Below are 24669 nucleotides of genomic sequence, written 5' to 3'. Positions count from 1 at the left end.
CCAGTTCGAATTCTACTCTCGAAAGCTGATTCCAAATCTTCCCACCGTACTCGATCGCTTCTTCGTCGGCTTCGTAATCCGTCACCCACTTTCTGCAATTGTTGAAATTTGACTGTCAACGATTTCAGAATTCCAATTGTAGTCAAAATTCTTGTCTTCTCCCCGATCGTTGAGGCGTTGTTGCGTAAGATTTTATTCAAAAGCCTGATATTTTGGGTTCCGAGTCGAATCCATTTTGCAATTTCTGCCGGCGACGATTTTTCCGATAAAATCTTGAACGCCGATTCCATAATATCGATCAATCTCAAACACTTCGCGGATTCCATCTTGAGCTCTCACGTATGCTTGACAGGTTGTGACGTAATGATCGTTTGCTGTGATGAGCGTCCTTTTTATAAGGCAGCTGTACGGATGCGCGCGCACCTTTTGGCATTCCAAGAGCGATAGTAACCCGACACCGCAGGCTCTGTACCGCGACTATCGGTCGACCTTGGATATCAAACCGAATAAGTGAAACACGATTCTCGGAACCATTAATTTTGGAATGTCACGTGGTTGATAACGTGGGAAAGGAATGTGAGGTGGTTCATGTTACACATCAGCAAATTCTCGGAACCATTAATTTTGGAATGTCACGTGGTTGATAAGGTGGGAAAGGAATGTGAGGTGGTTGACGTTACACGTCAGCAGTCCTACCGTGGGAAAGGAATTCGGAGTGGTTCATGTTACACATCAGCAGTCCTATCGTGGGACAGGCGAGCACTACAGACCTTCGGTCGGTAAAATTGTCGGTAAAACAGCACGATTTTGACCCTCGATCGATCAACTGTCGGTAAGATTGTAGGTAAAACAGCATGATTTTGACCCTCGATGGATACAACTGTCGGTAATTGACCTTCGGTACGGCAGACTGTGACGTCATCGCGGAAAAGGGTTTGAGTCTGAGCTGCGCGGAGCGGAAAAGGGTTTGAGTCTGGGGAGAATGTATAGGCGGACTGGTCGGCTCGGTCGGTAAGTGTCGGTAACCGGAATCTGCGTGTAGAACCCCCCTTGCTGTACTACTAATATTATAGCTCTTTGTAGTGCGAAGATCTCGTAACATGGTTTTTAGCTCTGGTTAGTGAATGTCGTAGTTATTTCCATCTAGGGATATTCCAAATAGTTAGGCAGTTGTTTTAATTCCTTATGGTTACAAGATTCTCGTACTTCGAGTTTGGTTAGTTCATAAAAGTACCATGCAGTAATAATAGTCGATAAAACATACGAACGTTCCGGTCGGATGTTACACCTCCCCCCTTATGCAAGAATGGCGAGCCTCTGCTCGATCATTCTTCCTGATGGTCGTTGGGTGCTGTAGGTTTTTGAATCAATACGGTATTTTGATTGTCCTTGGGGTCCATGGTTGATGTTGAGACGTTTTTTGCAATTGGTAATTGGGTTGGTGAGTGTGCTACGTTGTTTGGTTGCATGTTTAAATTGGGATATACGGGTATCGGCATTACTCGGGGTGTTTTGTATCCTCCGTTTCCTTTTGTTGTTAGTTCAGTCTGGTTAACGTTTCTCGTGTTGTTTCCCATTGGTTCATAATATTGCGTGACCGTAGGTTTTGGCGCTGGTACTTCTTGCTTGAAGGATCTCGGTATCGCGTATTCGTGTTTGATTGACATATCCATGTGTATTTCGGGGATTCCGGAGCAGTGTTTCGGTTTTGGTTGTTCTTGGTTCCAGGATATATCTAAAGGTTTTGGTTCCGGCGGCGGTTTAGTTTGATTGTTAGATGGTCCTTTGGATTCCGTATCATTCTGTTGTTTTTGTCTGGCTAAATGTAAGAGCAAGTTGGTTAGGGAATTCCATATGGCTCCAAGCATGTGAAAGCTGCACCCGTAGGCATTTTTCAGAGCATATCCGTGGATTATTGTGTATATTGTATATACTCGTATTTGTGTATATTACCCAAATTCCGATTCCCCCTGCGGTGAGGGTGCCGAAGTTTACGAACCAACCCCACATCTTTGTCCATGTGTTCTTTGCTATTTTTTGCATTGCTTCTTCGGTTAGAAATTGCATGATAAATAATTGTTGGTTTGCTATGGTTTGTCCCAACATTCCTCTTGCCATCTCGTTTAGTATTCAAGATCTCTCTGCTGGGAACATGATACGATCTCTCAGTCGTTCCAGATCTTCCGGAGAGTAGATTCCGCTGTTTGCTAGGTTATTGGGGCTAATGTATTTCCATGTTGGTGCGGTCAAAGGTTCTATTGTGCCTGGTTTCACTGATTCAATCAATTCTGGTAGTAGTTTATACCATTTCTTATCGAGGTTGAACATTACTGGGATGAAAGGGTTACATTCTATCTGTACTCCGGTTTTTAACAAAATGAGGCTCTTCGGTGATACAAACATGCTGGCGTTTCCTCTGAATACCGGTAATTCTTGGTAACAGTTCTCCGTCTTTCTAATTTTTACGTCGACTGGTATGCATTTGATTATATGGATTACTTCTCCTGCTATTGTTGCCATGTAGCCTGGTCCTTTCATTAATTGGTGTGCGAAGTCGTCGGGCGTTAGGGCTGCGGTTGTCAATAAGTTCCGTAAAACTTGTTCCAATTTGCATTTCTGCGAGAGTACGTCTCGGTATAATGTTGACATCTGCATTCTCATATGTCTTTCCACGTATACGAATTTTGAGTTTACATAGGTGAAAATGTCCAAGTTGCTGGTTGCTACGGGTTTTTTGTGAGTGAACGCGTTTTCAGTCGGTTCTTCGATGATGAGTAGTTTCGGATATTCGGTTCGAATCAACTCGTACCCGCATAATTGTTGACGTCATTTCTTCGAAAAGGCGAAGGTTATGTCTTGAGTGGTAACTGTATATGTGGCCCCTGCCACATACACGCACTCGCTCTAGCATTAGAGCGAGGCAATGCTCGGCGTTTACCGCCCAATTTTGGGAATAATCCTCAGCGCGCTTTCCCCACTCCAGCGGGCAAAAACGAGAGCGAAGATCCTTCGCCTGACACACAAAAAGTCAAAATCAACACACGCTAGAGTACCGATACTGTAACCACGCACCTGTAAAACGTAATAAACATCCATTTATATTTTACCCATCGCACGCTTTAATACGTAGGATCCCTGTTACACCAGATCCCACATATATACTTCGTCATAGGTTTCATCGCTGTTTTTGATTTTTATGGTTCTGCCTTCGTATAAGACGTCGTATCGGTCTAGTTGACAGGAATCCTTTGGCAGGGTTTCCCAAAACGTGTTTCCTCCTTCATTTTCTACGCAATTACCGTTGTTGAAGTCACATGTTGTTCAAGATAGAAATATGATTTTATTTGAATTTAGGTTTATTTTTGCAGTATATTCGGCTAGACTGATCTTTACGTATCCTTGGACTATTACGTCGCTCCATGTTCCGTATTCGTCGGAGTATTGTATGCCTTCGCAAGTCCCGTCAAAATTCGTTGCTCCGCCAAGTGATATGGTTTTTGATGAATAAGAATGATATGGTTTTTATCGTTGTTCCATTTGGTTTTAATAAGGATATAACGCTATTAACTCCGAATCTCTACGATTTGTACAGGTGCATTTGTATGCATTCTTGTTTTGATACAAAATGTATATATTCTAGTTGTCCGTTGCTAGTTGCCGAAATATGCGAATGCATTCCGCAGTGAGAGATCGATGGATGTATCTCTACTTTGCATTGCGTGATTCGTGCCTCTGAGTGGTCGGTGAGTTGTAGGAGCTGCATTTTGATGGTGCTAGTTACAGGTTGTAGTTTCGGCAGGTCGCATGTTCCTACTTCAAGGAGAGATGCCGTGGGCAGTTTCATCATTTTCGATCCGCAGTCGTAGGCGATTAAGGCCATAGTCATCCAGATCAGTTAGGGCAGGATTGCTAGCCGGAGATCCATCTCGATCTTCTGTGGTCGTAAAAGAAAATCGACTGTAATTAATAAACATTCCGGTGTTCGATAGAATTGTCTTTTGCTCTGGTGAGGATGTGTGGTTGTGGAGGAGGTTAGGACATTTTGATGATGTTATATTTCGTCAGTGTTTTTGTGCGATGGGTGGTTTTTATTTTAGGCTTCGTCTTCCTTAATATTGCAATTAATTTCCTTGATTGCTTCGACTACTTGTTCCAAGACGTCTACCCCTTTCCTTGCGGTGAGCGCTCGATCTTGTTTCGCCGGGTCTTTAGCCACAGGTGATTTTAAAGCGGTGTCTGGGTTGGGTTTCTGGTGGAAGAATAGATTTTTCTGTTTCCATACGGACTATCGAGTGGTGTATTGGTCCTTCGCAGCAACTCATCACTGCGATTTCCTTTATCACGAAGACATGATTTTCCCCGTGAAATCTTTGAAGGTCTATGATGTACATTTTGGAGCTGCAATCACCATAGTTTTGCATCAGTTAGATTGTTGTTTATTCCGCATTGCGATAGTTCCTTTGCACACAGATTAAGGGAGCTTTCCAGTGTGACAGCCCCAAAAATCGCTGTTTTTCGCGATTTTTTTTTTTAAAGAAAAAATAGTCTAATCGGTCTGGTTTTTTTTGTATATTAATTGGGTATTGAAGAATACAAAACAATTTTTTAAAGATCGATTTATTTATTAATTAATATCTATAAAAATGATGAAACAATTGTTGCAGAAAATGCACTCGGATGTGGTGTCCACGTTGTGGGTCACAATTTTGATCTGAAACAAAAAATACAAGAAGATTATTGATCGGTATATAATTGGCATTCGTGCTATGGAGGCTTTTTTCTTTTTTTTTTTTTTTTTGCAAAAATGGCGCCGGTTTGAAAAAAAAGTATCGATTTTAGCATTTTTTTTGGCAGTTTTTTTTACAAAAAAATAGGATGATGTGAAAAAAAAAAAAGCTTCCATAGCACGATAAACAATGACGTTAAGAATATTGTGTAAAAAATTCAACTCGATAGCTTTAAAAATCTGCCCTCCAAGTTGGACACCGTTTTGAAAAATGCTGTTTCGAGAAAAACGCGTTCAAAGTTTCAAGTGAGGAAATTTTAGGTAAATCGTTTACTTACAGTCAATCAGCGATGCCAGGTCCATGCAATATCCTTTCTGCTTCTTTGAAAAGATCGTGCTCAATGGATTGTTCAGTCCGACGAGCTTTCCTCGCCTCTTTGCTATCCAGGGACGCCCGGCGGTTTGCTTGGGTGATGCGCGCATTCTTGTACTTAGCGGCGAAATCTGCGGCGCTCGGCCCTATCGTGCATCCCGCCGTCTCCAAAATTTTTAAACTTGGGTCGTAACCTTCATTGAAGGTGCACACAGCACACTGCGTAGCGATTTCTACTATCTGCTTACCGCAGAATACGTGCTTTGGGGCTAGTTGCCGCACACAGTGATTGAAGCTCTCGTTATTGTTTTGAGTGTTCGCGCCCGTACATCGCTTTTTTTTTTGAAAATTGAGTGCGACAAAAAAATAAGTCACGCGACTAATTTACGGCTAATTAACGGCAAATTATGCAATAGTCCGAATTCACATTTTCGACAATTGGCGAGCCAAGTTCATGTACGTGCAGGTAGGAACGAGACAATAGAAATAACGGTCGCACGTGCAGCTGTAGCGCTCCGTTGCCTTCTTCCAAGAAATGCTGTACAGTAACCGAAATAATCTGAATTTCGGCATGAAAATTTCAGGGAATATTCGGAAGAGTGTATACTATTCGATAAAGAAAAAAAAAATCGTTTTTTTGAAAATTTCACCCTGGAAAGCTCCCTTAAGGCGTTGTTCTCATATGGCATCATTTCTTTTAAGGGATTTGTTCGGTGTATATTCTCGTCGTACATTAGCTGTCACTCCCGCATAAGGGTTGGGTGTTTCTTTATTCCTATCTTATTGTTAGATGTATGCTATATATATCCGATGTACTTAACTGAAGGTATCTATGCGCGGCATGATTAGTTATGATAATGAAATTAGTTGATAATGTACCCGACAGTGGGTCTCGTCATGGTTTTAGTTTATTAGTTCATTGTTATCGTTGTTAGGAATTTCGATTGCCAGATTGTTGATCATAAAGTGTTGCTTGACCTTGTAATTTTGATTATCAAAAAATATTGAAAATATTTCGCCATCTACGTCTTTGATTATTATTATGCTATTCGGGTAATTCCCGTAAACGAGAAGATCGACGGTGGTGTATATATCGCTAACGATGTAGTCGGTATATGCGCTATAATTATAAATCCTTGGTGGTAGATCGTCGTTCCATAACAACTAACGGGTCACGCTCTTTACCCAATCTGGCATGATTCTATTACATATTACGACAATAATATTACCAGCTCGCTTTATTTCTAAAGTTCGCATATTTGGCTGAAATCTATGAGTGATTATTATGACCAATTTTTCCTGGTTTGCGAAGAGATTCATCTGCAAAATTGAAATGTTGATGTAGTAGTTGAAATCGTAATGTCGATGAGGATTATTGATTGCGAGCGGTTGGTTTTTGGCGGGAATTGTGTGGTTGGGTATGTCTTCTTGGAGCAGGGGAAGCGTGAATTTTAAAATTTTTAGAGTTTACTCCTTAAGAAACGACTTGAGTTATAAGGCCCGGTACGGAAATTTTGTGTGGGGTAAAATCAAGTGTAACGTTCGGAAGCTTGAGGCGTTAAGTAGAAAGAGACAAACATAGATATGTACTGTGACGTGGTATTTCGTACCTCGTCACATGGTTTAATTATCGCACTTCCCTACGTACGGAATATCGCTGAAAATAACGAAAGCACGTCTGAGGCCAATACTCCAAAACGAACGACAAGTTATCTTTAAGTGAAATTCTCTTTATTAAGCTAATTCTATTCTATTTTCTAATTTTGTAACGCTCTACGAGAACCATCTACGAGACTTCCGCTTCAAGATACCAGGAAACTGCCTGACAGGGGTCACGTACCAGTTCAACACCGACCACCACCGACTACAGACGAACGAATACCGCTGAAACCACTCCCGATGGATGCCTATCTAAGTTGTGAACAGGGATCAATGCTTCTACCGCTCGGATCCATCGCCAGACGGCGTACAGGACTGTGCGTCAAAAACACAACAAAGTCTCCCGTCGTCGATACTTATCAGCCTGGAGCTGAACCGACCACGACATCTACTAAGTCGTTGTCTATCAAATAGAGGACGGTTTTCTCTTAATGAACCGTCCTATCGAAGATCGGTCGCAAGTCCAAGAGATCGGTGACGCAATATTATCGCACACCTCAATCTCGCGGTACGACCTCCCCTCTCACCAACGGTACAGCACAGCTGAGGGTAAACATCTCCGACATCGACCGACGTCCCGATACCTCAATACCTGTCAGCGAGGAAGAAGAAAAACAAGCGTCGAGGGATTATCGCCGCCTACCTGTAGACCAGAGCTACGCGACCAGAACACGCCTAATTTTGCTTATACATAAATTCAATATAACGTTTACGCCCGCACTCACCATTGTTGTTATCAATTATAACGCAATTCTCTGTTTTGAATAAACATATAAATTGTATATATGATCGTTGCGTAATATTCGCATGACAATCTGTTAGTTTCTACATTTTATAATAATTCTCTACTTGACCTGTTTCTTTGAATTTACCTCGTAGTTAATAATTCCCTGCCTCTGTTATATCTCTGATAATTCTGGTAATGTGATAACTATTACAATTTTTGTATTTCGCATGTTTCTTATAATCGCTTCTCATATTTTATGGCTTGCTTGATCAATGCTTAATTTAAGTACCGTATATCTTTCTCTGTTCTGCCTATTCATTATAAAACCGTGTTAATTATTATCTCGGATCATAGTATCGCGAGCCTACGCATATCTCTCGTTTATTCTGAAAACGTTCTGTTACTTGTTAAATCTCTCGCTAAACTTTTCTCTGGCTGTAAATTAATTATCTCACCTATCTCAATTGTATCTCAATCTCTTTAGTTAGTTGCTTGTTATTAAGATTTATCGCTTCTTAGCCAATATATTCGATACTATTTCTGATTCACCTGTTTCTTATTTTATCTAGTGGATACAACCCCTCCCCTCTACCATTATCTTGTCTATACTGAGGAAGCTGTGCAAAACCGTCGTAGAACCTGATCTTGTCTTTATCTATTTTTTTTTCTAATTATCTATTTTCTGACGCATGTGCGTCTGGCGCCCAACAATCATATCTTTCTCTTTTATTATCTTTCAATATCTAATTATTCAGGTTAGTAGCTGCGCCGTAGGGTAACCAATCTCATTTCTTTTTTATAACCCTCACGATATATATAAAAATTTGTTACAGTACATATGTACATAAATATAATAGCTTTGTATATAACTTACGTGCAATATTACTGTGATTTATGTTGAGTTAGTTATGTGTATTACTGTGCTAAAAATTTGCTAGTCATATCGTTATAATTATATATCTGATTATTCATTCCAGGAATACTTTCTGCAGTCTGACCAAACTGCGTGTATGCCTATATATTATGTAAAAAAAATGGGTGCGTGTACTTATGTACGCGCGTGAGAAGTTATACTTCTTTGGCATCATTAAAAAATACACAACATGTCAAAATCTTCTGTCACACAATGATAAAGAAAAGAAGTATGTAATAAAAAACAATAAAACAAATAACGGATGTCTTACATTATATTTAAATAATCTATCAAATTTTTGTCACGAACTTTTTATTAAATGTTCTATTAAATTTATTTCTTTATTTTGTAAATATTAAAAAACCAATAATAAATATTCAACATTGATAATTTAATAATATTTAGTATTAATTATATTAAATAATGATATTTTAATTTATATCAATAAATAATACATACGGATAACTAACCTCAATTATATTGGAGCACTTGAAAAAGTATTTTAGCACAATTTTTTCACTAATATTCACAAATAGTAAATAATATTATACCAAATATTCAATTTAAATCACTACTGAATATATTTTATTGCCACATATATAATTCGCACTTGTATGAAAATAAAACACGTGTTGTGACTGTAAAAACTAAAACCATGTGGATAAATATTTAGCTTTTTTTCGAGACCTAATGAATTCGGTTGAGTGGGCAACTTCATCCTGTTAATTTTGTGTTGCAGTGATGCGCGCGCATCTTGAAATTTCACTCTCATCAGTTTTTCATAACGCGCCTAAAGAAGTATAACTTCAAAAATATTCTATAGCCTATTTTTTCATTACTATCTGTGACTTGCACTCGTGACGTACTACTTTCCATAGTTTGCGCTTTCTATAGAATTTATTTAGCCATATAATGTATACAATGCTCGATGCCTTGTTATGATGTCAATTTTCTCTATGAAGATTACTGTCATGTTTTACTTATACTGTTTTAATTTAATTTCTATGAGATCCTTTTCGTACAGATTTCGTGATTATGTTTATTAAGTTTAAACGAGTTTAATTTTACTTTTACCATTTTATATTATTTTTTATCAATTTGTATTTATTTGGTGCAAACCCGATCATGGTTGGGAGGTAGGGATGGGTTAGGTGGGTCTCTGTTCGATAGCGACCTCCACGTGGTGAGACCTGGGAGATTGATGATATTTTCGTTGTTATATCATGAATTTGCTCACAGCTATTCGTTGCAATTTTCAATTTAAAATGACCTGTGACGACGTCTGGCCGGTATTCGTAAATAGTTACGTATTATTTTCGAAACTGTATTAGGAACAGCTCTCAGCCGATCAAGCCATGCTTTGAGCTGACTCAAGATAGTCCTGCAAATCGAACCTGACTATGAATACCGGCTATTAGACTGTTACCAGTCACGTGATCGCATTGCGTAGAAATACGGACGCCGGCGAATATAATTTTCGTTGAAATATTAAGAATGTATATCTATATCAACATACGTCTAAGGAATTGTACGTCACGTCAATCAAAAAATTACCTCGTATTTTTTCAATCTATTCATACTTTTTTTCACACGAAATAAAGGTACAAAGGTACAAAGAATCGATACGCATTTTGGTGTTCGTCCGAATTATGTTTGTTTTCGAAAGTTACAAGACAATCATTGAATTTTGATGCAAAACGAGCGCGCATATATCCGGTTCTATTTGACGTAAAGACATCATTTACAGTGCATTCCGAAGGTGAACGAATAAGCTTTCATAAAAAAAATGCAATGTTGAACATTATTGATAATCCCAATTTTTATAAACAATTCAAATGTTTGACGATTTTTACCTCATTAATGACAAGTTTTTGAATTATAAAAAAAAAGTTTCGGGTTCCTTATTAAATTCTGTATTACTAGTAAATTTTTCCAGTGGAATCTGAAAGGAGTCCACTTTTTTTCTATTATTCATCAGGTGCTGCGACGTGCCGAGCGCGACACACTGGGCTGTTTAAAAGTATTTTATTACTAAGATTTTCAGTTAGTTCTTGTAACGTCGGAATAAGTACATCTTTTGGCCTCATAATTACCTTATTTAAGATGCTTTGGATATAAGCATATTCTTAAACTTTTATCTTTTTTTTTTACTGTAACTAAACTATTGACCCAACCAATAATTTGTCTTTTCTCCAGCGCTGCTAGAGTATCTTTTAATTTATCTCGAATTGCAAATGGAATCCTTCTAGGCGGATTTACAATAGGTTAACTGTTTTCGGTTAATTCAATTTTACACTTTTTCTTGAACGATCCAGTTCCTTCAAAAATATCTGCATTTTTTGCCAGAAACTGAGCGTTGTCGTTTTTTTCATCAATTGTCCTCACTCTTTGAATCACATTAAATTCCTGACACGCTTTTGCCCCAAACAGCGGATTTATTTTTGCATCGACGATCACAAAAGTTTGCTCTTTTGTTTTTCCTTTATCAGAACAAAATAATTTAGCACTACCTTTAGGGCGTATCCTTGTTCCCCCAACTGATTCTAACATTATATTCGTAGAATTTAACTTTGTATCAGACTTTTTAACTCTTTCGAAAACAGTTAATGACAAAACACTAACGTCTGCTCCTGTATCAAGTTTAAATTCAACTACCTGATTCTCTATTTTTATTTTCTCAAGCCAACAATTACTGACCTTATCGATACTATGTTTTGTGACTACATCGATGACAAAAGTTTCTTCTTCGACGAAAAAATTGCTGTTCCGGGTCATACTCTTCATTTGAGTCCTCATGTATCTCCTTGACGTTTTTGACGTGACAGCCTTCAGCGAAGTGATTTAGGATTCCGCATCGGTTGCACTTTTTCCGAAAAGCTGGATATTGCCTTGGACCATGCATCGTAGCACAACGCCGACAGTTAAATTTCTGCGCTAATTGTTGACCTTTCCTATTTTCTTTGAACTTTCGTGTGTTCGCCGTCTTTTCTTGATATCGCTTTTGAACTTTGTCGATCTCAACCACGTTTTCTTGCAAATTTTTTGCTTGAGCTTTCGATATTTCTGCAGCTCTGCAATGATCTATCGTTTTTTTCAAATCTAAATCCTGGATTCTTAGTAATCTTTCTTGTAACGTTTTATCTTTTACACCAAGAACGATCTGATCTCGAATCATACGGTCTTTGAGATCACCATATTCGCATGATTGACTAAGTTTCCTTATATCCGTAAAAAAACTCGAATTTTTCACCTTCAGCCTGTCGTCGATTGAGAAATTTAAATGCCTCAAAAATCACGTTTTTCTTTGGTGAGCAATAGTCTTCAAACGCTTTTAAAACTTGCTTTATATCTTTCTTTTCCTCTTCCGATAAAGCAAATGTGTTGTATAACTCGATGCCATCCTCTCCGACAATATTTAATAGCAAGGCTACTTTTATTTCACCTGTTTCAGCTTCACTTTTGGAAGCTTTTAAGAAAATTTCGAATTGTTCTTTATATTTAGGCTAATTCTCACTTATATTTCCATCTAACTTAGATTTTTAGGTGGCTTACAGAACGATTCCATTGTTCATCGAGCATCACCACGAGGTGTGGTTTCGACGTTTGCGTTTATTCGGGTCACAGATTCCTCAAGTTGATCTTCCAAATTTTACTATGTTCATTAATTTACGACCTCTTCGACTGCGCCATGTTATATCTTGTCATTTATTTAATACTAGTTATTAATATGTGTGACAATCTTTTATTATATTGAATATAGATTACATGATAAACAAGCGGTTCTATGGCGCTCTCAAGGGAGGAGACGGGATTGGTTAGGTGACTGTACGTCCAGCGCGTACTGCCATCTATATCTTTGTTTAAGATATACAACAATGACATAATTATCTGGTCAAAGAATTTAAAAGAACATTTAGCAACTTTGCAGACAATATTTGGTAAAGTCCGAGAACACAATATTAAATTAAATAAAAAGAAGTGTAAGTTTGCAAAAAAAAAAGTGAAGTATTTAGGTCACGTCTTCTCCACTAAAGGTATAGGAATAGACCCGGAGAAAGTAGAGGCGATACAAAAAATATCAAGGCCTAAAGATGTGGCTGAACTTGGACGATTTTTAGGAATGATAACGTATGTAGCAAAATTTGTACCAGATCAGACGAATCTAACAAACCCGTTAAGAGCGTTAATGAAGCGTGACGTAGATTTTCATTGGACTCAGACTCACGATTCTGCATTTACACACTTGAAGAATAAGCTTTGTAACAGCCTTGCATTAAACAATTACAATCCGAATTTAGAATGCACTCTCAGCGTAGATGCGAGTGGGACAGGGATAGGTACAGTATTGTTGCAAGAAGGCCTCCCGGTGGCGTATGCGTCGTAAGCTTTTACAACAACGTAAAGATCATGGGCCCAGATACAGAAAGAATTATGCGCAATAGTCTACGGATGTGAGAGGTTTCGCGAATATACATGGTGTCCCTAACTTGCCTTCCACGGACTACCCAGCATGATACCTCGTTAAAATCCAACCGAGAATTTCTTTTCCGGAAGCTCACCCGACGCATAGTTTTTGAATTACAAGCGATAGCGCTAGGCCAATCAGAGTGCACCATTTCATCTAGATTTGCCGCCACGGAAATTGCTGCTTTGTTCGTCTAGGTGAATTATTATTATTCGTTTACGAATTAAATATCGGCACCTCCCCTCTCTCACTGCTGTACCCCTTCTCGGGCGCTGACCTCGGTATTGTTGCCGCGGCACACGCTGCCGGCCGCACATCCATGGGCGCACACTTGTGTGTGTAAACAGAAGCGCATCCTCAGCTTGATAATGCTACGAAACACACATCTACGAATAAAAATCAAAATAAATCACAAAATGTATCGGAAAATTTAAGATTCCATGCTCTAAAATACTCCGAATCATCGTACCGTAATAACGGAGGCACGTGAATATCACTGTCAACGAATTGACGCGCTCGTCACATCTTCCATAATTACTAACCCCAATCTCAAAATCGTAAGAATAATGCTTCCTGTTTATTTTTAAGACACTTGCAAGACAAATTTTTCACTAGTTTTAAATTAATCTACACATCCGATTTTTTGGTAATGCGGATCCAGAGTAGCAACACATGTTGAAATTATCGAGATCATTGTTGTACAATTTGGTCGGTTTAACCGGTTAAATTAGTGGACCTAGTTAATGAGCTCTCGGTTCGACCCGTTAACCGACTGACCCGGTTGATTTGATCAACCGACTTGGCTGGTTAATGTAGTTAAGCGATTTGGCCGGTTAATCTGGTGAAAAATTATAGCTCGCTCGATCAGTTGGTGCTCGATAAATTTCACAATCCAAATCCAATGAATCAGCTGTGAACAATCATTAAGACCACTCCGGTGATAACTTATTATCGGAAAATGATAATTTATTGATATTCTTGTATCAAAACCGGGATATTCTGGCGAAAAATACAAATAAAGGCGAATACTTCAACGTTGACCATAGACATAACTTTATTGGAACGTTTCGTAGTTATTTTTACCTCTTACACATTCAAAATTCTACATTGATTATTATTTCATTGTTCGTGGAATTATAATTTACTCCAACGAACCTTCGGAAGCGAATTTGGAATTCGGAATTCTAAATTCTGAGCTTAGTGCAATCAAGCATGCGTTACACGTACGGTACATCCCTAACAATCAGCGTAGAAAGAAGATTCCTTTAACGGTACGATAATACAATAATGACAACAGACAAGCAAATATTCAACAACTTCAGGCCGCTTGAGCGTATTCAAAATAACTCGTTCCATCTTTGTGCAAGAATTATCCTACCTATTAGTGACTACGCGAACGACCAGACGTAGACTTGTACGGAGGGAGAAGTAAATTGTCGGATTAACGTGTCAATAGTCCATGAATTAATTGATAGTTCACTTGAATTGATGAGAATTACTTGAATCCATGAGAATTACTTGAATTCATGGGAATCACCTGAACCAACAGAGAATCACCTCAATTAATTAAAATTAACGGAATTAACGGAGACTTAATAGTCGATTTCTGGAACTGATCGGGATTAACAGAGAATTAAATTCAACTAATTTCAATTTGTGCCGGAATGATCTTTTCAGCGTGCAATAATTGTGCCCGTTTATTCACGAGCTCTTTTTTCGAAATTTTCAGAGACGCGAAAAATCTCGGGTCTCCCCATGTCTCTATCATAGTAATCATAGTAATCATAGTAACCGCAATGATAAGAATATTAATAGTAACTGCATATCGTAGTACGGAATGTATCGCAATAATAGTGATATTATGGGAAACTTAAAATAAACTTTAACTAGCGTGAGGGATAAGGAAAAATTAGGTTGACGAGACCAAAAATATTCCGAAATGAAGAAATTAAGTTGAATTGAATTATTTAATTTAGTTTCACAGAAATATCCGAAAAAAATTGACGAAATTTTTGGGTATTGACGTGAATTGGGGTAAGTTATCGAGAATTCTTGCGAAAAAAACTAATGCAATCGAATTGAATGAATTAATTTGAACTAACAGAAGAAACAAAAAGGAATTAATTGAAATTATTCAGATATTCACTAGAATCAAAGTGTATTATCGAAAATTGATGGTAAAAGTACTGAATTAATTTAATTGAAAGAATTCACTTGAATAAAGTTAAATTTAGTTGAATTAATCTAAATTAACAGAATTATGTTGAATCAAATGAATTATTCTGATTTATTTCAACCTGCGGAATTAATGTGGCAATCAAATGTTAAGTTATTTCCCCCTCGACTTATACCTTGCCTGAGCTTATTCGTGGATTGTTGACTGTCGATAAAAGATCTTATGAAATCACCGTATCGATACGAACGACAAATCAGCTAAACTTCGGGTGACGATTGATTTCTTATTTAGATGCAATGATTAAGTATGCGAGGATTCGTCGTTACGTACGTATAGCAGGTATTCCGTATACCTACCAAATTACAGACTCTACGAGCCTGACCATTTTACATTTCATCAGTTAAATCGTTGTGACAATCGTCACATGAAAGAAAGGCTGATTTTCATTCAATAATTTATCAGCCCAATTCAACTGTCCTTTGTTAATTTTTCAAGCTACTTCGTGAACGTGAGCTTTCGTATCGTAAGTAAAATTCACACAAACTCAGTGATGTGAAATTATTATTTCAACGATTTTGTATAGTATTTATCTGTTTTTCGTTTTTCGTTTTTCTCACGGTGGTTTTTTCAAATCTAAATAATTTTATCGTAATCACGATAGAATATCGTTGGTCCGGCCCTTGATTAGCCGAGGCTCCGGGGTATAAATAATGCCATAAAATAAGGCACCGAACTCGTTAGATCGGTCCGCATCAGTCGAGTAGTCCAGTCGGAACGTACATGACTTCATTCGACAAGGAACTGAGGCTCGGCAATTTTTTGACTGGTTAATTAGATGCCAAGTAACAAGATCTCTAACTTTGTCCTAAAAAATGATTCCAGATATGCCGACAATTTTTTCTAGATATTTCAAAATTCCGTAATTCAGCGTAGTTTTTTTTTCGCTCATTTTAGAGAAAAACGGTTCCCACAAAAGTTGTCCATCGTATTGCCCTCAAATTAGACTTATACGAAAATCACAAATCATTGTTAGTTTACTTGTGAATTGCCGCTAGGCACAAACATCGAGCGTGTTGTTTAATTGCTGTCATAAATTCAGTGAATTTTCAATGCCATATCCTGAAACTCCTCCGACGTGTAGAACAATCTTTTCTTGATATTCTAGTTCTGATTCGATGTTTTAATGTAGGTAGCAACGAGAAAATAAGAATGGTATAATGAGCGTTTGTTCTTTACAATCTAGTTTGTTATTGCAAATTTGTTAAACGCATTTTTTTTTAATGCGAGCTTATTTTTTATTCCAGAACGTAACGCAGTACGCAAATCATTACGTGTAAGTGCACGTTCAACCCACTCGTTCGACTATACCCTTATTTTGCGGTCATGCCAGTAAAATACTGAAAAATGACAGTTACCAATTTTTTTTACCACTGACACACCATTGCGAAAATTGGAAAAAAATTACGGAAAATCACATCATAGCAAATATTTATACCGTAAAAAAAAGAAACTGATGCCTTTCTAAAATCCACCGGAAACCAGCGATCTGAATGTTCAAAAATTTTTAGAAGGTGGAATTTCTTAAAGGAAAATCTAAATAAAATTCTCGATATGTACACATGGCTGCTTGGTCTGTGTTCTTATTCCAAATCTTCTGAGTAGCAATATCGGAGTCATCGTGAAAAAACTGAAAATCACGTTTTATGCGCTAACTTCGAGCCAAATGGAGCTAGCAGGCTAAAATTTGGTATGGGTCAGTCACTTACCACACTGAGAGAAATTTTTAGCTCCGATTACCGCTCAGTTCTTGACTATTTTCATTTTTTACCACAATCGAAAAATATTATAGTTCTAGGTAGAAAATGAAAATTACTTTTCTAACTGTTACCAGAAAGTCTAGTATCCGTTACTGTTCTTTTTCATTACGATCACTGTTACTACATTTTCTTGTAACTGTTGTCAAAATTTAATGCTTTGTGCAACAATAAATTGACTATAAAGCCTAGTTCAACTAAAAAAGTACAGTAAACCGAACAAATTGATTTTGCGTTGCAATTACCAAAAAAAGGATCGACAATAGCGCAAAATGATTACGTGTACCTCGTTCTTCGTAATTCCAACAATATTCAAACAGTTTTTTTTTTAACGATACCTGTTTTACTGATTGCTTCTAGTTACTATAACAAATTACATTTTTTTTAGTGCACCACAAATTCGCAGAATTCGTTTCGAGAAAGGGTACTTTCGCATGCTTAATCAACTATGCCTTTCACAATACATTTCCCACGCGAAAGTGTGGCCGAATAAAAAGTTTGTTAGTCTTAACAGAATATTTCAGCATTTTTGTTTTTTTTTTTATTTGCAATCAAATTTCATAACTCTTCACTCTTCTTAACTTGGTTGGAAGAACGCAAAAGCATTTTTCGAGTTCATTAAATTACGTAGTATTGTATAAAATTCGTTAGGCATTTGTTATACTGTATTTGGAATTCACTGAACATACTGCTGAATTTACCTGACAAGTTTACAAAGAAATTCGATTACAGTCCGTTAAAATAAAAAATCTACTGTAGCAAAAGTAATCGGTATTTATCTCGATTAATTTCACTGTACAATTTAGAAGAAAATACTGTACGTGGCCCGTCCGTGAAATGTTTTTGACTCGTACGATGATTTCAATACGAACTAAAGGTGCGAGCCGTTTAACTCGTTCTGGCGCGTACGGAAATCTTCGTCCTAGCCCTAAAAACACCTACTTTACGGGCATGCCTCTGAAAGTATTATTGAAGGTGAGATCGTCGGCTGCCTGGCTCCACTGGTCGCCGATAAATGACCGTAGACTGAAACTGTGAAAACAATTGCCATCCCGAAACATCGGGATTCATAAGAGTCATCCTCAGGTTAAAGAGAAGCTTGATTCTGTGTCAGAGTTACATAATGATTATTTTTTAGGTGTTGAATTCTCGTCCGCCGATGACGTGATGTATAAAAAACGGGCTATTGCTTCTCTCCGAAACAGCTACTATTGTGTTATTGTAGTTCAAGAACTGAGAAAAAAATTTTCAACAAACCTTATTTCCGTTTCACAAATTCCATCTTTCAAAAAATTGTCGGCATATCTGGAATCATTTTTTAGGACAAAGTTAGAGATCTTGTTACTTGGCATCTAATTAACCAGTCAAAAAATTGCCGAGCCTCAGTTCCTTGTCGAATGAAGTCATGTACGTTCCGACTGGACTACTCGACTGATGCGGACCGATCTAACGAGTTCGGTGCCTTATTTTATGGCATTATTTATACCCCGGAGCCTCGGCTAATCAAGGGCCGGACCAACGATATTCTATCGTGATTACGATAAAATTATTTAGATTTGAAAAAACCACCGTGAGAAAAACGAAAAACGAAAAACAGATAAATACTATACAAAATCGTTGAAATAATAATTTCACATCACTGAGTTTGTGTGAATTTTACTTACGATACGAAAGCTCACGTTCACGAAGTAGCTTGAAAAATTAACAAAGGACAGTTGAATTGGGCTGATAAATTATTGAATGAAAATCAGCCTTTCTTTCATGTGACGATTGTCACAACGATTTAACTGATGAAATGTAAAATGGTCAGGCTCGTAGAGTCTGTAATTTGGTAGGTATACGGAATACCTGCTATACGTACGTAACGACGAATCCTCGCATACTTAATCATTGCATCTAAATAAGAAATCAATCGTCACCCGAAGTTTAGCTGATTTGTCGTTCGTATCGATACGGTGATTTCATAAGATCTTTTATCGACAGTCAACAATCCACGAATAAGCTCAGGCAAGGTATAAGTCGAGGGGGAAATAACTTAACATTTGATTGCCACATTAATTCCGCAGGTTGAAATAAATCAGAATAATTCATTTGATTCAACATAATTCTGTTAATTTAGATTAATTCAACTAAATTTAACTTTATTCAAGTGAATTCTTTCAATTAAATTAATTCAGTACTTTTACCATCAATTTTCGATAATACACTTTGATTCTAGTGAATATCTGAATAATTTCAATTAATTCCTTTTTGTTTCTTCTGTTAGTTCAAATTAATTCATTCAATTCGATTGCATTAGTTTTTTTCGCAAGAATTCTCGATAACTTACCCCAATTCACGTCAATACCCAAAAATTTCGTCAATTTTTTTCGGATATTTCTGTGAAACTAAATTAAATAATTCAATTCAACTTAATTTCTTCATTTCGGAATATTTTTGGTCTCGTCAACCTAATTTTTCCTTATCCCTCACGCTAGTTAAAGTTTATTTTAAGTTTCCCATAATATCACTATTATTGCGATACATTCCGTACTACGATATGCAGTTACTATTAATATTCTTATCATTGCGGTTACTATGATTACTATGATTACTATGATAGAGACATGGGGAGACCCGAGATTTTTCGCGTCTCTGAAAATTTCGAAAAAAGAGCTCGTGAATAAACGGGCACAATTATTGCACGCTGAAAAGATCATTCCGGCACAAATTGAAATTAGTTGAATTTAATTCTCTGTTAATCCCGATCAGTTCCAGAAATCGACTATTAAGTCTCCGTTAATTCCGTTAATTTTAATTAATTGAGGTGATTCTCTGTTGGTTCAGGTGATTCCCATGAATTCAAGTAATTCTCATGGATTCAAGTAATTCTCATCAATTCAAGTGAACTATCAATTAATTCATGGACTATTGACACGTTAATCCGACAATTTACTTCTCCCTCCGTACAAGTCTACGTCTGGTCGTTCGCGTAGTCACTAATAGGTAGGATAATTCTTGCACAAAGATGGAACGAGTTATTTTGAATACGCTCAAGCGGCCTGAAGTTGTTGAATATTTGCTTGTCTGTTGTCATTATTGTATTATCGTACCGTTAAAGGAATCTTCTTTCTACGCTGATTGTTAGGGATGTACCGTACGTGTAACGCATGCTTGATTGCACTAAGCTCAGAATTTAGAATTCCGAATTCCAAATTCGCTTCCGAAGGTTCGTTGGAGTAAATTATAATTCCACGAACAATGAAATAATAATCAATGTAGAATTTTGAATGTGTAAGAGGTAAAAATAACTACGAAACGTTCCAATAAAGTTATGTCTATGGTCAACGTTGAAGTATTCGCCTTTATCTGTATTTTTCGCCAGAATATCCCGGTTTTGATACAAGAATATCAATAAATTATCATTTTCCGATAATAAGTTATCACCGGAGTGGTCTTAATGATTGTTCACAGCTGATTCATTGGATTTGGATTGTGAAATTTATCGAGCACCAACTGATCGAGCGAGCTATAATTTTTCACCAGATTAACCGGCCAAATCGCTTATCGTGCCCAGAGAATACTATCAGACCACGCTGCTTGTAACTTGTATGGACTGTGGATTCACTGCTACGCTCTGTCTAGCTGAACCGCTGTATTCGCATATTCCATAGGAACTCTTTCAACAACGTGAACATTTCTTGAAAATTTTCTCGCTACCTATTTTTGTTTCTTATTTTTTATTCTCGATGCTCTTTTGAAATTACTAGTAATTTGCAAACTCTCGGATATCGACGAGACATTTATTCAGAAGCTGCCGACGTTCCGGTCAGGCAGCGGCCGATCACGTTTAGGGCATAATCTTTAATATAGGCATTTCTACGGATATTCATATTACTTAACATTAATTAACCGCGTTCAACTTGACTTACATTGCATAAATTACGATTTGATTGAATTTTTCTGAATTTATTTTTGTAATTGTTGGATTGCACAAGTCATAGTCGATAGTCATTATGAACAAGCCCAAAGACTTATCAGGGTCCCAAAAGCGGAAATTAAAAAAAGCTCGATGTGAAGCGGACAAAAAAAGTGCTGTTTTTTTTCAAGGCTATGTTAAGCGGTTGAGGTCTGATAATGAGGGTGGTGAATGTAGCCAAACCACGGATGATTTAGACCCCGCTTGTCCACCTTCCAAGGACGCCGTAGATTCTGATGGAAATTTGGACGCTCAGTCAGCAGAATTGGGTAGCAGAAATTACTTTCGTCATTTCATTACCCGTAAATTACAATTACTGTGAATAACTGTAATATTTAGTAACTAATTACAATTGCGGGAAATAATTATAAATTTTGATTTACCAATTACAGTTAGTATAAACAATTGTAATTTTATGATTATCAACTACAATTACTCGAAATAATTGTAATTTTTCTGTTGTCAATTAAAATTACTTGAAAAAATTGTAATTTTTTTGCTACTAATTACAATTACTTGGAACAATTGTAATTATTCTGTTATCCATTACAATTAATGGAAATGATTGTTTTTTTTTCAAATTTCAATTGTTTTTCATAATTTATTTAAACAAATTACCTTTGGAAACGTAATGTCGAATTCTCAACATAATTTCAAATTCCGAAAACATCGGGAACTTCATGGAGCTTACATATTCACATTGACTGGTCAAGCAAATTATTTAAACAAATTAATTTTTCAAAGTAATGTGAAATCCTTGATCAGCTACCCAAAAAACTTTGGTAACCATAGCCCATTCACATATTGACTGTAAAAGACTCGTTCCGATCACACCATTTGAATACTCCAAAAACGGAGTAAATTTATTTGTCTATTTGTTATTATTTCACAGGAATAACGTTAGAGGAAAAAATTCAATTGGACCACATCGTGTGGTTTACAATTACTCAAAAGAATTTTAATAATGTCTGATTTAATTACAATCACTGAGGATAATTGAAATGATTTCTGATTAAATTCCAATCACTGAAAGTAATTTTGATAAACTTTGATTAAATTCAAATTACTCAATGTAATTTTAATGAAATCCAATTCAATTACAATTACTGGAAATAATTTCGATGGACTCTGGTCAAATACAATTATCAAATGTAATTTCACTGAACTCCGATTCAATTATTATTACTGAAAATAATTTTAATGAAATTTAATGTCATTAAAAATTATCCTTAGTGATTTGTAATTGTTAATTTTTTATTACAATTTTGCCCAACACTGACAGTCAGTGAATACCGGAGATATGACGATAGCTACAGATAGAAACAACTTGGCAGAAAAAGTTATAGAAAAAGATTCTACAGTATCAAATATTGATTGGCAAGATCCTGCTAAGTGGCCGAATAACATCAGCGACAGTTCACGCGTAGCATTGGTAAAGCTAGGGCCTACAAAAATAGATCGGAATACAATTTTTCCTTTTGATACAGATCGCCGGCGCTTCACCATAGAAAATTGTTATCGAACCCTGAAGAATGGCGAAAAAATGGAGAGATCCTGGTTAATTTATTCAGAGACTAAGGATTCCGTTTATTGTTTTTGCTGCAAATTGTTTGGCCTCCGCAACATTCCAACCCAATTGCAATCGACCGGATTTAGATCCTGGCGGCACTTGCAAGACAGTTTGAGCTCGCATGAAAAATCCAAAATGCACATTGAATGCATGACAGACTGGAAAGAACTCAAAGTCCGTTTAGATTGTAGAAAAACCATCGATGATGAGAATCAAAATTTAATCCAAAGAGAGGAAACCTATTGGAAACAAGTACTTGAAAGACTCGTTGAAATAATTAAGCATTTAGCTAAGCGGAATATGGCATTTCGAGGTACTGTCGATCGATTATACGAGCCGAATAACGGTAATTTCTTGAGCCAAGTTGAACTGATGGCGAAATTCGATCCTATTTTAAGCGAACATGTACGTCGAATTCAAAGTGGGGACCTCCAGCGCGTTCACTATTTGGGAAAGGAAACTCAGAACGAATTCATTGACATACTGGGTAATGCAATTTTCAAAGAAATTAGCAGGCGAGTGGTAGCCGCGAAATATTACTCCATAATTTTAGACTGCACCTCCGATATTAGTCATGAAGAACAAATGACTGCCGTTGTTCGATTTGTCACTGTGTCTAAAAACACCGTGGAAATTTGCGAGCATTTCATTGGCTTCGTTGTTGTAGACGATACAACTGGTAAAGGATTGTATGAAACGTTGTTAGATATCTTGAAATCAAACAATCTTGAATTGAATAACTGTCGGGGTCAAGGGTATGACAATGGCAGTAATATGAAAGGTAAAAATAGTGGTGTTCAGGCCAGAATTTTGAAGGATAATAAAAGAGCGTTTTTCGTTTCCTGCAGTTGTCACAACCTCAACCTAGTAGTTTCAGATGCCGGACATTCGTCCGTCACAGCTGAACTATTCTTTGGTGTTCTTCAAAGGCTATTCGCAGTCTTCGTTGCTTCAACCCAGAGGTGGCAAATATTGAAGGAGCACGTTAATATCAGTGTGAAATCATTGCCTGAAACTCGCTGGGAAGGGAAAATAAATGCTGTAAAAGCTGTGAGGTTCCAAATAGCAGAAATCAGAGATTGCTGCGTTGCAGGAACTTTGTCGAATGTCGCAAGGTAAAGATGCAAAGCTGAGATCGGAACTGAGAGGCCTATGTTTCGAAATTGAGTCATTGTCTTTTCTGATTAGATTGGTAGTATGGTATGATGTACTGCAAGTGATCAACAAAATCAGTAAAGCTTTACAATGTCCGAAAGTTGATTTGCGTACTGCGATGAACATGATTGATGGTGCTCTTCTTCAATTACAAACCTTTCGAGAATCCGGTTTCGAAACTTGCATAGCCACCGCTAAAAAAATTGCTGAGAAGTTAGATATTTCACAAACTTTACCCGAATCACGTACCCCACGAACAAGACAATTCTTTGATTATGAGTCTCAGCACGACGAACGACCTAGCGATCCGATGATAAGGTTAGAAATTGAATTTTTCAACAAATTATGCGATATAGCGATATCAAGCCTACGCGAACGTTTCGAAATGACCCAAAACGTTTGTGAACCATTTAGTATCATCCGAAACTCGGATAACTTTATGAGATTGGACAGAACCCAAATTTTGACTAAGTCCAAGGCTTTAGAAAATTATCTGACTGGTGAAGACGAGAACAGTGACATTGATGGTCGGGAGCTTGCCGAAGAACTGGAATCTTTAAAAGCTTACTTCGTAGCCGCTGGAATGACCGACTTGAGTGCACTCGTTATGATATCGCACATTATTGATAAAGGTCTGGATGAGATATATCCAAATTTCACTGTGACCTTAAGAATTTTCTTAACATTACCAGTAACCTCCGCGTCGGGTGAAAGGACCTTCTCAAAGCTAAAGCTCATCAAAACTTACCTGCGATCCACTATGTGCCAAGATCGACTGAATGGTTTAGCTGCGATGTCAATTGAGCATGGAATTTGCAACGAGTTGAATTTCAGCGATATTATAGCATCTTTTGCGAACAAAAAATATCGCAAAGTCCCACTTTAAGACTTCAGTGGTCCAAAAATTTCTGATAAGGGGCCCGATTTTCAAGGCTCGCCCGGGACCAGCCGTGGGCTAGCGCCGGCACTGCTCCGTTATTACGGTACGATGATTCGGAGTATTTTATAACATGGAATCTTAAATTTTCCGATACATTTTGTGATTTATTTTGATTTTTATTTGTAGATGTGTGTTTCGTAGCATTATCAAGCTGAGGATGCGCTTCTGTTTACACACACAAGTGTGCGCCCAT

General features: G+C 37.3%; 1 protein-coding gene across 1 annotated transcript; it reads left to right on the top strand.

Annotated features, from left to right (window-relative positions):
- Positions 1-22111: 22111 nt before the first annotated feature.
- LOC124303606 (zinc finger MYM-type protein 1-like) lies at positions 22112-24422 on the top strand. The gene is made up of 2 exons (XM_046761033.1): positions 22112-23496; positions 23570-24422. Exons 1-2 carry the CDS (start codon positions 22112-22114, stop codon positions 24420-24422), a joined length of 2238 nt encoding a protein of 745 aa, XP_046616989.1.
- The last annotated feature ends 247 nt before the right edge of the window (positions 24423-24669 follow it).

The sequence above is a fragment of the Neodiprion virginianus genome, chromosome 1 (genome assembly GCF_021901495.1).
Source record: "Neodiprion virginianus isolate iyNeoVirg1 chromosome 1, iyNeoVirg1.1, whole genome shotgun sequence".
Lineage (NCBI taxonomy): Eukaryota > Metazoa > Arthropoda > Insecta > Hymenoptera > Diprionidae > Neodiprion > Neodiprion virginianus.
The sequence above is the reverse complement of the archived record's forward strand: the minus strand, read 5'-3'. Positions and strand labels throughout refer to the sequence as shown.